The 15,020-nt window shown below is 37.6% G+C and overlaps 1 protein-coding gene across 1 annotated transcript in view; it reads right to left on the bottom strand.

The window, feature by feature from the left end:
• The window catches only part of LOC134798179 (dynein intermediate chain 2, ciliary), a 32,016-nt gene that overhangs the window by 5,014 nt on the left and 11,982 nt on the right, over positions 1-15,020 (bottom strand). Inside the window, exons 5-11 of the mRNA XM_063770527.1 lie at positions 14,378-14,494; positions 13,609-13,742; positions 12,859-12,993; positions 11,164-11,293; positions 9,474-9,641; positions 1,075-1,218; positions 643-752 (exon numbers count right to left, since the gene is read on the bottom strand). Of these exons, the coding sequence (XP_063626597.1) occupies positions 643-752; positions 1,075-1,218; positions 9,474-9,641; positions 11,164-11,293; positions 12,859-12,993; positions 13,609-13,742; positions 14,378-14,494 (938 nt within the window). The remainder of the gene's footprint in view (positions 1-642; positions 753-1,074; positions 1,219-9,473; positions 9,642-11,163; positions 11,294-12,858; positions 12,994-13,608; positions 13,743-14,377; positions 14,495-15,020) is intronic.

Raw genomic sequence — 15,020 nt, 5'->3', positions numbered from 1 at the left:
TTATTAAACTTGATGATGAGGGATTAATAATGGAACAAGAAGGTGAGCAAGTAAATAAAATAAGGCCTCGTTTTAACAAAAAAAAACCGGGCAAGTGCGAGTAGGACTCGCGCACGAAGGGTTCCGTACCATAATGCAAAAAAAAAAACAAAAAAAAAGCAAAAAAAAAAACGGTCACCCATCCAAATACTGACCACTCCCGACGTTGCTTAACTTTGGTCAAAAATCACGTTTGTTGTATGGGAGCCCCATTTAAATCTTTATTTTATTCTGTTTTTAGTATTTGTTGTTATAGCGGCAACAGAAATACATCATCTGTGAAAATTTCAACTGTCTAGCTATCACGGTTCGTGAGATACAGCCTGGTGACAGACGGACGGACGGACGGACGGACGGACGGACGGACGGACGGACGGACAGCGAAGTCTTAGTAATAGGGTCCCGTTTTACCCTTTGGGTACGGAACCCTAAAAATTAAAAAATTATGAATTTGAACCCTTTCTATGCCTGTAGCTTTGCTACTGAATGAATAACCTTGTAATTACTTATAAAGTACAGTCCGAATTTGTCCGGGACGGTCCTATACGGGGATAAGGCATATGAAAGGTTAATCAAAGATAAAAATAAGCTTGTCCAATTTACCTCCCACACAATACTGGTGTGTTTATCTTTGACGGAATCCGATTTGTACTGGTAAGAAGACTCCAATGTCAACTGAGCGTTGTAAACGCACACGTTACCGTCGTAGCGGCCTGTCACACAAGAAAACTGTAAGATTCTACCAAATTTAAGAAATTGTACAGTGTGCCCCGCACATTACGATCTGCATAAAGGAAACATAGGTATTAAGTATTGTATTTATCTAAAAAATAAATATTACCTACTGCTTAAGCCGACCACTGACTAACAGTCCGCCGGACGATATCGGCCGTTCAGTTGTTGGGAACTGTCCAATTTTTGTTCTAACTGACAGGCCGATATCGTCCGGCGGCCTGTTAGTCACTGGTCGGCTTTAGGGACGTTAGGAAAGTAGTTATATTTAAGTTCTAAAGTTTGTTTCGTATTTATTCTTACCAACGCAAATAAGGTAAGGAGTCTCATGGTAGACGTCGAGGCATATGAGAGGTGATTCAGTAACGACAGCGTACTCGGGGTATGCGGGGTTCTTGATGCTGTACAGGCACAGGCATCCCTCCTTTTGTTGGTTGGAAAAATCCACTGGAAGGAAAAAACGCGAATAATATAAGAAGATTAAGTAAGGAATAGAATAGAATAGAATAGAAGAAATTTATTCAAAAACAAGGACTGTATCGTTTATTATGGGTACAGATAAAACCTGGTCTAACTGTTGACGTGTGTATTATTTTGTATTACTATGTTCTTAAGGTATAATCTGGGGGTATTTTTAAGTCATATCTGATATAAGAAGGTTTTACATTTATTTTATTTTAGGGAGTTTATGATGATTTTAATACCGTCTAGCAAATATAATTTGGACAAGCCTATCGAGCTTAATTTGAGACTATTTCACCGATTCCTTGGTACGATTTAAAGAAACAAAGGGTTAATATGCTGCCAAAATATGCCATCTAAGTGTCCTTTTCATGATTGCTCAATTGAACATCCACAGAATAAATGTGGTAAATTTTTTATCTTTACATGAAAACGACTTATTATGCAACATTTTGGATTCCCGTCAATTTCTGACGCCAGCGAAATGAGGGAAACAGCTAAAAGAATCTACCGAAATCCAAAGCCTAACGGACATTCATGGCGTTGAACCATGGTTAGAACAGGTCGATAGAAACGCTCCATGATGGTTATATTGTATACCAAAGTCGGGGTTGTCGTAAGTAACGTGCCATATTCTCTAAAAGGCCACCATGCACAGATCCAAAACTTTTTTTCCAACTAAAAGAAATGATTGGACTAGGCCCAGATGTTTCGCTTTACGAATCATATGTAATTGCTGTTTTCATAGTAGGTACGTTTTTTTTGTGTAATATCTCGTCTGTTCGCAAACCGCAAATTATCTTGTATAGTTCGTTTTTTTTAGCATTAGAAAGAACTTGCAAGAAGGTAAGCAATCTTGACATCTCTTTTAATTGAAAAACGCTTTTTAAAAAATCAGTAACTATTACTTATGAAAGCAGAAGAATATAAATTATCGTATTAGATTCATAATTGTTACATATTTGCCGTAACTTATTTATAAAATGAGTTTTTCAATTAAATGACACATCAAGATTGTTTACCTTATTTCTAATGCTAAAAAAACGAACTAATATAGTATTTGTCCAAAATCGTTGTAGTTACTCGGGAGGATTAGGTAAATATTGTCCAAACCATATGCTTTACGTGATCTCCCAGGACTAAATGTTACTTATTATTAAAGCACTAATTATACTACGCGTCTCGTTCTCGATGATAGATAACATGTAGTACTGTTAAGTATGCTTAAACTTCACAACGTTTAGAGATTTAAATTTGAAAAATATTCCCGCGCCCGACTCTATCACGTCGCCCGGCGCCGTGCCGGACGCTATATTGTTTTTGTTGTGCAAAGCTTCTAACGTTCGAGAAACTAAATTAATTAATTATTATCGTTTATTGTGTTTCAACCACGTTTCAACAATGCCAAAGAGGTCACGTTCGCGATCTAAAGACCGGGAAGATCGAAAAACTTGTAAAAAACTCAAGTTAATGCAGGAACAAATTGATAACCTAACAAAATGTATGACGGAGTTTATCCAAAGCCAAAAAAAGGATAACAATACTCCAGGTAAGGAATATAAAGGTGTTTTGTATGTCAAAGCTACTAAATATGAACGTTCTACGCGAACATCATATATTGAGCAGCTCCACACGAGCTTGTTCAGTTCTATACGAACATGAGTTTATAATTTTTTCCATTCGAAATACAAGCATATTTTCTTTAAAATACGGCAATTATTGCTGTAATCGGACGAAGTTCAACAAGAACTTGTTCGCTTTTTGTACAAAAAGTACTCACTTTTAAAAGAATTTGCGTCACTACAAGTGCAATATCGTAATACGTCATATATATATGTATATACATATATTTTCATTTACAGATGTTGTGGAGGCTAATAAAGAAAATATACCAGAGATATCTAATCTAATCTAATAAAGACTCTGACAAATCTGCTAATAATTGTAACTTACAACTCTCCACTTCTTCCGACGTTGATATTATTACACCCTAGGATAATATTCAAGAATCAACTGAGGCTCCACAAGACTGGAACCAGGAGTTCCTAGAAATGATGGGAGAGGAATTACCTTGCTCTAATGCAACCACAAATATTGATGAGACTATACAGAAACAGTGGACTCATTGGATCGCAAAGGGTCTAACAGAGGAGACTCGAAAGGGTCTTATCAAAAAATATTCTAGAGAAGGACCTCTTCGCACCGAAGCACCCAAAATAAATATGGAGATAGTGAGCCACTTAACAGAAATTGCTAAAAAGAGAGATCAGCACTTTGCCGACACCCAAAATTGTGTGGGTACCGGACTGATTTCACTCGGGGCAGCTATATCAATGTTAATGGAAAACCCCGAAGAAGGAGTGGACCACATGCAACTTATGAAATATCTTCGGGGTGCAGAATCCAATTCAATAACTACCCGTGGATTCTGGAACCAGGATGATAAAAAATTTCACATAAATTATCTTGAGCTCCTAGCTGCCTTTTTCGGATTCAAGTGTTTTGCCTCTAAACTAAGTAACTGTGAAATTCTAATGCGAATAGATAATACTACAGCTATTTCTTACATTAATAAGGCCGGAGGTGTCAAATTTCCCCACTTGAGTGAATTAGCCCGTAAAATATGGCAGTGGTGTGAAAGCAGAAAAATATGGATAGTATATAGCTTCTTACATTGCGTCAAAAGAAAACGTCGACGCAGACGCTGCTTCCCGCGATACGAACTTAGACACCGAATGGGAGCTAGCGGGCAAATATTTTAAGCATATTGTAAAAAAATTTGGTACATGTAGTATTGATCTGTTCGCATCCAGAATTAATACCAAATGCAAAACATTTTGCTCCCGTTACCCTGATCCAGAAGCATCAGTAGTAGTAGATGCGTTTACGATTTCATGGGAAAAAGAACATTTCTACGCCTTTCCCCCTTTTGCTGTAATATTACCAGTATTGAGGAAAATAATTAATGATAAAGCAACAGGGATAGTAGTTGTACCAAATTGGCCCACGCAAGCGTGGTACCCGATGTTTACATCACTTTTGTGTGAATCTCCTATAATATTGGAACCTTCAACTGACCTACTCCTTTCTCCTTGCAGGAGCAGAATACATCCTCTATCACACAAACTTTCTCTAGTGGTAGGGAAATTATCAGGGAGGCGTACCTGAAAAAAGGAGTTCCAGAGATGTCGGTTGATTTTATTATAGACTCAATAGCACAATCCACTCTTAAGCAATATAAAGGATGTCTCAAAAAATGGATACATTTTGCTACAAGTAATAAATATGACATATTTGATCCTACCAGTGCTAATGTTATAGAGTTTTTGACAATGACATTCAACGAAAATGCAAGTTATGGTACATTAAATTCTACAAGATCAGCAATTTCTCTCATAGCAAATAGAGACATATCCAATGATGTCATTATATCCAGATTTTTTAAGGGCATTTTCAGAAGACGTCCTTCTGCACCTAAATACTCAGAAACATGGAATATCGAGCAAGTTTTAGAATATATTGAAAGCCAAGGTAATTTAGAGAATCTAAACCTAAAAATAATATCAGAGATTGCGACTACACTATTAGTTCTCGTTACAGCCCATAGGTTACAAACTATAGCCTTGATTAATATAGATGAGATAAATATAAGTTCATCAGGGCTCCAAATAAAAATTCCTGATAGGATAAAGACATCAAAACTTGGAAAAAATCAACCCCTACTCATGATTCCTTTCTTCAGAGAACGACCAAAAGTTTGTGTAGCCACCATAATCCTTCATTATTTAAAAATAACAGAAACAATTAGAGGAGGAAATAAAAAACTATTTCTGTCATCGGTGAAACCTCACAATCGAATCAGTCCTCAGACAATTGGTCATTGGATCAAATCCTTACTCGGTAAGGCTGGCATTGATACTGAAAAATTTAGTGCATATAGTGCAAAACATGCCTCTGTGTCTACTGCTTATAGGAGAGGTATAGACATTGATACAATTAGAAGAACTGCGGGTTGGACAGAGGGGTCAACAACATTCGCACGTTTCTATAACAAACCTATTATAGAAACAAATAATAAGTTCGCTATTAGTATTCTAACTAAAAATAAATAAGGCTGTGCTAATTATATGCATGTCATAAATATTGTAATTGTTATTTTCTTGTTGATTATGAATAATTAATAAAGACTGTGCCGAAGTTATAAAATATTTGTATCATTTAATTTAAATGTTATACTTAAAGAGTACAAATATTTTTAAACATAGCTCTATCACAGACTCTAAAAATCTACATGTTATCTATCATCGAGAACGAGACGCGTAGTATAATTGCTCGATCAAACGAGCCCGCCGAAGGCGGCCGAAGTTCGATCGAAATTATACGAAGCGTCTCGTTCGAAGATGATCACTTCCCACCCATAAAAAAGAAGTGATATTTCAAATGAATACCGTAAAAAGTGAAACCCATCCCTGTAATCATCTTACACGAAACTGTGATATCGCATAGTTACTCTAAAATATATGGCGTCCGGCACGGGCGCGCGCGACGTGATAGCGTCGGGCGCGGGAATATTTTTCAAATTTAAATCTCTAAACGTTGTGAAGTTTAAGCATACTTAACAGTACTACATGTTATCTATCATCTTCGAACGAGACGCTTCGTATAATTTCGCAATCATATATATAAAATTGAAAAACCAGAACGGGATAAAAAACGAGGGAAGAAGCGAGATGGCGCCTTACAAATTTCTAAAAAAGTTTTTGACACGTTTCTCGAATACGACACACGTGTGATAAGAAAAACCTGTTCAAATCAATTATCTACATATGGGAATAGAACTAGAGCATAAAAACTATCGCTTCCGATGCGTATTTAATTTACAATAAGGAAAAGAAAATTTCATAACAATCTTCATTTTACGACATCGGCCATTTCTCGGCAACTCTCGGTTGCTTTCGTTTGGCGGTGCTACAGATTAGACCAAATAATCCGTAAGTTAAAGTAAACTAAATTATGTTTGTCATGTTGGTATACAGGTATTTCTGAGTTTTTTTACACGAAGTAAAATAAAAAGTGCTGTCAACCTCAACCTTAGTCTATAGAGCCCATACGAGTGATTTATGTCATATATGACTTATCATTCTTATCAATCAAAGTAATTACTATATTATTATTATCAATTTGTATTTTGTTGTTTTAAATTTATTTTTGAGTTATATTATTCAGATTGACTTTCACGGCTTCGGCAAACATTGCCATTCGTCCGGGGAACGGGCTAAGAATGCTGAGATGGGCCAAAAATACAAAGTTGATAGTAAGTTATGTAGGTAGATTAAAGTGCATGTTCAGATATTATTGAGCCACCTGATAAAAATAAGCAAATGTACAGTCAGCAGTCAGCCAAATATCGTAATATAATTTTGTTGCCATAGAAATAAGGATGTGGTCCGATATAGTGGCGAAATATTGAGAGACAAAAGCGGCTAAATTCAGTGTTGGCTCGGACACTTAGAGAGAATGGGAGAGGATCGTGCCGTGAAGAGAGCGCAGGTACTTGGGACAACAAAATGGGAGACGCCCGAGTGGACAGGTACCGCTGAAACGACGTAGTTGCTCAAGACCTGGGGCCTATTTCTCGTACGTTACAAGTCTTGTAATACAAGTGTGTATCTATGGTAACGCTTGTATTTCTATATTTTTTACAAGTTTCCGTTTCACGTAAATGTATAATTGTTACAAGAGCGGGGATAAAAGAGTTTTCACAAGTGTTGTTGTCTCACAAGTTGACAAACACTAGTAGATATTATATACTAAAATAGTAATTTCGTTTCTCAAAAGCTGTACTTTATACTTGTAGCTTGTGACTTATCACGAAATAATGAGGAGTCAGTATAAACTGCTAATATGCGTTTTTGGTAAAAATCGATTAATAAATAAATGAAGATATTGCATTTTTAAGATCTTAAACGTGTAAGATTTGAATGCACTTCGTTAAAATCAGTAATATTATTTAAATTTAGCTTTTATTCTCCAAAAAAAACAGTAAACTCATTCCTATGAAATTATTATAATTGGGAAAGAACCAGTAAATGACCAATAACATAATAATTTTGTAACGAATTCACCCGTATTATAAAAAAAAACTGACCCACCCTGAAGCTTGTAGGTAAACATTCATAGAGTGACTGACGAAACTGAGTTTGATTTTACACTTGTAATTGATAATTTTGAGAAACGCTTTTCATTACTACTTGTATTATTATACGCTTGTATATTCCGAAAACACAAGTCAGCCATTTTATTTTGCTCTTATTAAGATTATGATGCATAACAGTGACATTGACATTAAGATAACATTTATAATGGCCATTGCATTTCCTTTTTGCATAGTAAACAAACCTATTTTCTAACTTTAGACAGCCGCCTTGAATCATTCCTACGAGAAACAGAATTAAAACACACTTGTACAATGAAATTTTAAATGTAAGCTTGTAGACTTGTGAACTTGTAACGTACGAGAAATAGGCCCCTGCTCAACCTCGGCCATGGCGACTGGCGAGAGCTATCGCAAGACCGAGAGGACTAGACTACCTATGTTTGTATGAAAAGGCGATTTAAGGGCGGTGGTCGTCCATATTCGTCTTAAGGCGAAAATTAATCTAATGAACGTTTTTGCAACTAGGCTTATAAGAACAAATAATAATTTTATCTTGAAACAAGTTTTAAATAAATACGTGTAGATGAAAAAATACAATCTTGCCTTTTATCAAATCACATCATTTTTTGTCAAATTTGCGAATTGAGTTATCTAAATAACGGCTACAAATAAGAAATCCCTATCACAGTTTTAAACCATGGCAGGGTTGAATACATAATACATAATAATGTCGGTATTTAAAGCCTGACAACAGTTTATTTGACCCTCGCCATTTTGCGGATTTTCAATGGTACTAATTTCTTTTACTGGCAACAAGTACTCTTTGACAACGAACGTTGGATGTCATCGAATGTCACCGATGTAAACAAACGGAAAATATCTACGAATATATTCAAATATAAACGGTTTTATTACAAAAATGCCAAAAAATAATACCAAAGATGCGAAAAAATTGTAGTGAATGCAATCAAATACTTACAGCTTAAAAAAGACGAAGGATTACATAGCATTCCAATAAACAATGTTTTGAAGTTGGTTGTTGACATGACCGGTATTGACATTTTATAGTGCGATTTTATTGAACTGGTTAGTTGTTTGGTTTAAACTTTAATATTTCATTTAAGGTTTATGTAGATCGACGATAAAAATCCTATAATCGAATTGGAAACTGAACGTTTTATAATCGAGGTTGGTGGTTGAAAGCGACACAACATCTGATGAAAATCAGACTTCGTCAGACTCAGAAAACGATGAATATATTAATATTGAATATTTAGAATCAGATTTTGACGAATAGGTAAACTGAATGAACCGAATTTTCTGTAAGCAATGTTTCTGACATTATACGAGTATCAACATGAAGCCAATGCCCACTACCCCGACTATACATGACGTACGCACATTATTGCCATACGTAAGCTGTTTGCAGCGACACTATCTCAGGGTTAAATAAACTGTTGTCAGGCTTTAATTAAACATAAGACGAACTCTTTATTTCATTTACGCGAGCGGAGCTGCGGGCCCGTCTAGTTAAACTATATGTGTAATTTTTTAATAAAAATATAATACCAGAAAAAACGGCTAAGTAAAGTTGTACCCATAATCTTAGGTACCCATTCGTAATGCTACTCGTTGTGTAACTTTAATCAGAACGAATTTCGGACACCCCGCGGATGCTCATGCTGATATTTCAACGAACAATTTATAGGTCCATCCAATATACCACGTCCTATTGGACGTATATTATTATATACCACTCCATCACGCTCCGCGATTGTTGCGCCATTTAGGGTCTATTTAGCTAAATTGGTTGGTTCAATACTTACGCTAGGTATAAAATTTCCAATTTAGCAAGAACCCAAAATGGCATAACAATCCCGTGTGGTGACTGTACCTGTAACTGATTGCCTGGTTCCAACGAGTCCGTGCATTTCCACAACAACTCAAGTGGTCTTGTTCAAGTAGCGGCTATCCTTGCAGAACTTGCCTACTTACCTACATGAAATTGCGAACTTGCGCTAGCTAATACTTTCTTATAATAACTTGACCAGTCCAGAGAAGCTTCACATAATGAGTTACTTACACGATCCATATGCGACAGCGAACAAATCTTGATAGTACGGGTTCCAGGCGACCTCACAGACTGCGTGGCTGCGCATAGGTTCGTACTGGAACTTCCAAAGCGGCAGCAGAGAGCCCATGCCTTCACGGAACTCGTCCGACGGATCGTCCCAATAGCGGTAGTCTTGAGCTGAGGACAATACATCATGATATTGATTGCCAATTTGTAATTTGCAAACTATACACAGTTGACCCACTGAGGGCGGCACAGATTGAAAGACATCTACAGATTAGAGGCAGAATGTATGACGCTGACGGAACGCAACGGATGTTAGGCGTTGAATAAGAATAAGAGTAACGTTTCGTATGAGCGGTTTGTTGGAGAAGAAAATCGACAATATATTCAATTACAAAAACGGGTCTACCGCGATATAATATCATTGTTTCTACCTTAAATTCCAACGTTATGTGTACAAAACGCGACAGTTTAAAGTGTTATAAAATCGTCAATCTTGGTTAAAATTCATGCTTTGGTAACCTTTCTTTCTTCTCTACCTCTGTTGAAATAGGAAACTTGAAATTAGAGCTCCCGATACACGTGTTACACGCTGACACGGGTACCCGTGTTCTTAAGCCCGCCGGGCTTAAGAACCCGAACTACACGAACCCGCCCGGATTCGGAAACGTTTACACGGGTACCCGTGTACACGGGTACACGGATACCCGAAATAACGGATCTTATTTACCCGCCGGTTCGACCCTTCACTCTCGTGTAGCGGAGATTCGTGCTATGAAGACATACGATTGAATATGTGGGAGGTTAGGAAGATTCAATTACCTACTTTGCAGTTTTACTGGATTGATTGGTAATGTCAATAATAGGTAGGTAAGTACACTTTGTTTCAATAATCATAATATTAAAATTAACAATATCTTAGTAACCGTTGAATTCATTGATAGGTATTTCATTTTCTTAATTGATGTAGTTTTTTGATAATTAAAGTAAACCTAAATGATTATCTAATACAAAAGTACATAGTTATGCTTACTGAAACTATCACGAACGGAATATGTTATATTTTCCTTTAGCAAAATCGCATTTTGCTCACTGTTTTTAAGTAGCAAAGTACCCTTGTTCGAGCTGCTGAGGTGAAAAAACAATTAAATTGGTACAACACATATCAATCACATTGAACATCCGATAAAAATAAAACTGCTAAACAATCGGAGCTCCTGAACCTGAACCTTTGTTTTATTTAAAACTCTATACATTACTTCAATCTCCGCTACACGCTAAGGACGGGTTAGGCCCGCGTGTATTTAACACATTCAATACCACTAAGTGCTACGGGTTACGCTCGTAGCGCGTATTCACGGTTTCGTCGTATGTAGCGCGTAGTCGCTACGAACAGTGTACCCGACAGTCGGGTTCTTGGTGTTGAATGTGTTAAGGTCCGTTTCGCCGTGTACACGGGTACACGGGTACCCGGATACACGGATCTTAATTACACGCGTACCCGACTACACGTGTAGAACGGGTCAGAAAACCGTGTACGTGTAGTTCGGAAACGGGTACCGAACACGTGTACACGAAACCCGGACACGACCGCGAGCCCTACTTGAAATACCAATCTATTTGGAAGAGTAACGGGTACCTAAAGTCATGTTGATGCTTAAAAGTGTGTGAGAAATAAGCAGTGCATTCGCCTTACCAATATCGTCATAGATGTTCTGGTTGACCAGCCGCTCTAGCACGGCCCAAGCTTCGCGAACGCGCTGTGCGAGTTGTTCGTCGTGAATCTGTTGCGCGGACTTCGCATGCTTGGCCGCTTTCTTTCGCAACTGGACGTAAAATTATTGAATTAACTTTGTATCTCATTTAAAACACTTTTATTAACGAGCTTGTTTTTGTACTTGACTATGGTTTTTTATCTACGTATTTGACTTCTCTTATTTATTTATTATATTTTTGAGATTAGTTTTGTGCGTCTGACAGTTTCACTGATATTATAGAACAATGAAAAGCAAAATTGGACTCGGCTGAACGTTGTCACAGGCACAAAACTATACAATGAAAGCAGCAAGGTATATCTAATACCTAAAGGCATTTTTGTATATGAAAGTACACGCCATCTATAGTGATGTCACTGAGGAGGTTAAAAAGACGAAGCAGTCCGTTTTTTCCTGTAATTTCAGAAGTAGGTACACATAAGAATAGTGTGGCGTCTCAAAAGAATAATATTCCTAAGCGACACTGGTAGAATGCCTCATAGTGCTTAAAAGGTCTTGTCATTTATTAGGGTTCCGTACCCAAAAAGTAAAAATAAAAACGGGACATTTTACTAAGACTCCGCTGTCCGTCTGTCTGTCTGTCACCAGGCTGTATCTCATGAACCGTGATAGCTAGGCAGGAGAAATTTTCACATATGATGTATTTCTGTTGCCGCTATAACAGCAAATATTAAAAACAGACAATAATGAATGAATGAATGAATGAATGAATGAATGAATGAAAAATATTTATTTCGAGCAACTATGGACTCATACAGATTTGTTAGTAGACTTACGTTCCTAATGTTAGTACCTAATTAACTATTACAATATATATACACTGCTGGAAACATGCATTTCGCAGCAGTGTCTCATATACGGGCAGTCAAGTCTGTCCGCTATCACACACAGGATAGGGTTGGGGCTGGCCCGCACCCGGCGCACCAGGGATGTGCATCGTTTGCGCATAGTCGCATAAAAGCAGTCCACGCGTGCTTCTGCGAACATCCCTGATGCGCTGCAGAAACGAGGCAGCCCCATCAATACCCGGAACGCGTTGTTGTATTGGATCCGAAGGGCCCCGTAGGCCCGCTGGGTATAGAACCTCCATAGGCTGCACGTATACAGGGAAGTACAGTACGTTTTAAATAAGGTAAGTTTTACCTCCCTTGTACATCGCGCAAACCTATAATAAAATTAATAAATATTTAAGTGGGGCTCTCATACAACAAACGTGATTTTTTTGCCGTTCTTTGCGTAATGGTACGGAACCCTTCGTGCGCGAGTCTGATTCGCACTTGGCCGGTTTTTTAATACTGCTTTGTCATCGTTTCATCAAATAATGAAATGCGTCAAAAGCGACGTAAACATTTGACTTTAGCTTTAGCTTGGCACCGCTGCATACAAGTTTGTATGCAGGGTTGTTAAGCTAATAGTTTTGCTAACAGGTACCTACTTAACACAGCTAGGTACCTACTATGAAATCGATCGGAGACAATATTTTTACCTATTTCACACAAATGGAACGCAAGTGGTAACGATCTACATTATGTTCCATTTCTATGAATTAAGAACTAAGCAAACTATGAAGAATAAAGTGCTAAAATCTTACAGGTTAATAGCGTAACTATCCTTACTCTCTTAGGTTTTTCGTCTTCCTTCTCTTTCATTTTCCTGGCATAGTCCTCTTGGTAGAAGTCGAATATGATGCTCTGTAGGGCCACTGCACTGAAGTTCGCTCGCGCCGGTGGTATCGTTTGAGTTTCCACTGACTGAAGTTACAATTATCGTTTTTTTTTTAAATTACAACTTTATTTTAATGTTTAAAAGGTTGTAGGATATTCACGAAGATATCCAGAAATAAATAAATTAGTAATATTGGTCAGTTCGTATAGGTACACCAAAAGAAAACGTTAATAAAAAATGCAGGAAGGCGACTGAACATGTGGTCAGGATTCGAAAACTACTCAAACGCTCACTCACTTGAAAACTCATATGTACATACTTAAGTTAGGCCAGTACCGTCTTTACCATAAGGGCACACGGGGCCCGTGCCCAGGGCCCCCATCCTTGGGGGGCCCCGAAGGACAGATAGTAACAGAATATTTGATTACCCATAATAAATAGAAGATCATAGTAGAAAAATGGTAGTTTAATTCGCTTTCTTTACTTTCCAAAAGGGCCCCAAATTCTTATGTGCCCAAGGGCCCCAGCATAGTTTAAGACTACCCTGAGTTAGGTAATGCCAATTTATAAGATTTCTTGTACGATTCTTCGCCCTTGCTTACCGCCAGGTTTTCAAATGTAAATCCGATTTAAGCTCTCGGGCCGTTTTAAGCTACAACGGGATAAATTGAGACACTGATCTAAATAAAAACAGGACTCACACGTCGAGGGTTGTTGAATGTGAGAGCAGCCCGCTCGCAGAAGTTGAACTGGTTGGCCAGCTTCTTGACGCGGGGCCTGATGACAATGTCTTCATCTCCTAAGGGTGGTTCGGCATCCACACCCTTTTCCTCGGCTATGTTGATAAGAGTGGTCAAAATGTGGAGTCATCTATAGGTACATAAGATAGGAGAGATAGGAACTAAGTCGGGGGTTGGCATGTGTCTTCTTAGTTCTTTGTAGGTACATACTTAACCCGTTATAAAAAATAAAATACATTTTATTTGCTCCTCAACACGGGTCTCGTTATTTGTGTGTTCTTTCTTTCCTTGGAGTCAGAAACAAATCATCTGTTACCGTTAAAACGTTCGCGAAATTTTACTTCATGGGAAATTTAAGATCTCTCTGAGTGACTTTGATCAGTTTATCAATTGTGGTATGTGCAAACTGACCACTGTGGAACGACACCATACTTGTGATTGGACATGAGAAATTTCTGTCCTTCGATGATAACTTTTTATGGTGTTGACAAATAATTGTAAAATTTAGAACAGTTTCCCACTATCCTTACAAAATTTTCTAAATTATTGTTAAGACAACAAAAATTGTTCGTCGAAATCAGAAAATTCTGTCCATCCACAAGAATGACGTCATTGTCTTAGCCATTAAGCTGTTATCACAAGTGCTAAAGTTTTACTTCACGCTGGAAAACCCAGATTTTTTTTTTCCACGAAAATGCCTGTTGGAAAATTTATGAAACCTAATGCTTACCCTCAACCGCTTCGGCCTGATCATCAGCGGCCTCTCCTTCTTGCTGCTCGCCTTCGGCCACTTCTGGAGGTTGGTCCCCCGCTGGCTTTTCTTTTTCTTCCTCCGGCTTTTGCTCCTCTATATTTAAACATTTAACTGGTAATTGCATTTATTTCGTTAATCTATATCTAATTGATTCGGTCAAGTTAGGTTCCAATGTATGGGGAAGTGAAAATAATTAATTCAGTTTTGAAACTAATATAGTAGGTATGAATATCCTTGGGTATGGCTATTCACACTAAAGTCCCCCGTTTCACAATTTTAGCATTAAATAAATATGTCCCTGTTGACGGTTTTTTGAGAAAAGTATTAAATTTAGGAAAAAATGTGTCTATAAAAGAATTAATAATAAATTCAATTCTAATCAAGAAAAGTTGTATGATGTTTTTTGGTACGATTCATCAAAAAGGAATAAAGTTAAATTTAGAATAAAGACTTTAAAATAATGATGTGCTCGAGCGGCAAAATGCACATAGTGCAAGCTCCAGTGATGTAAGTTTGGGCATCATAAACATAAGTTTACCTACGTTATCGGTATTCGTATTCTCTTCTTCTTCCTCGCGTTGTCCCGGCATTTAGCCACGGCTCATGGGAGGCTTGGGGT

Source organism: Cydia splendana, chromosome 16 (genome assembly GCF_910591565.1).
Source record: "Cydia splendana chromosome 16, ilCydSple1.2, whole genome shotgun sequence".
Classification (NCBI taxonomy): Eukaryota; Metazoa; Arthropoda; class Insecta; order Lepidoptera; family Tortricidae; genus Cydia; species Cydia splendana.
Note: the sequence above shows the minus strand (reverse complement) of the source record. Positions and strands in the feature narration are given on the sequence as shown.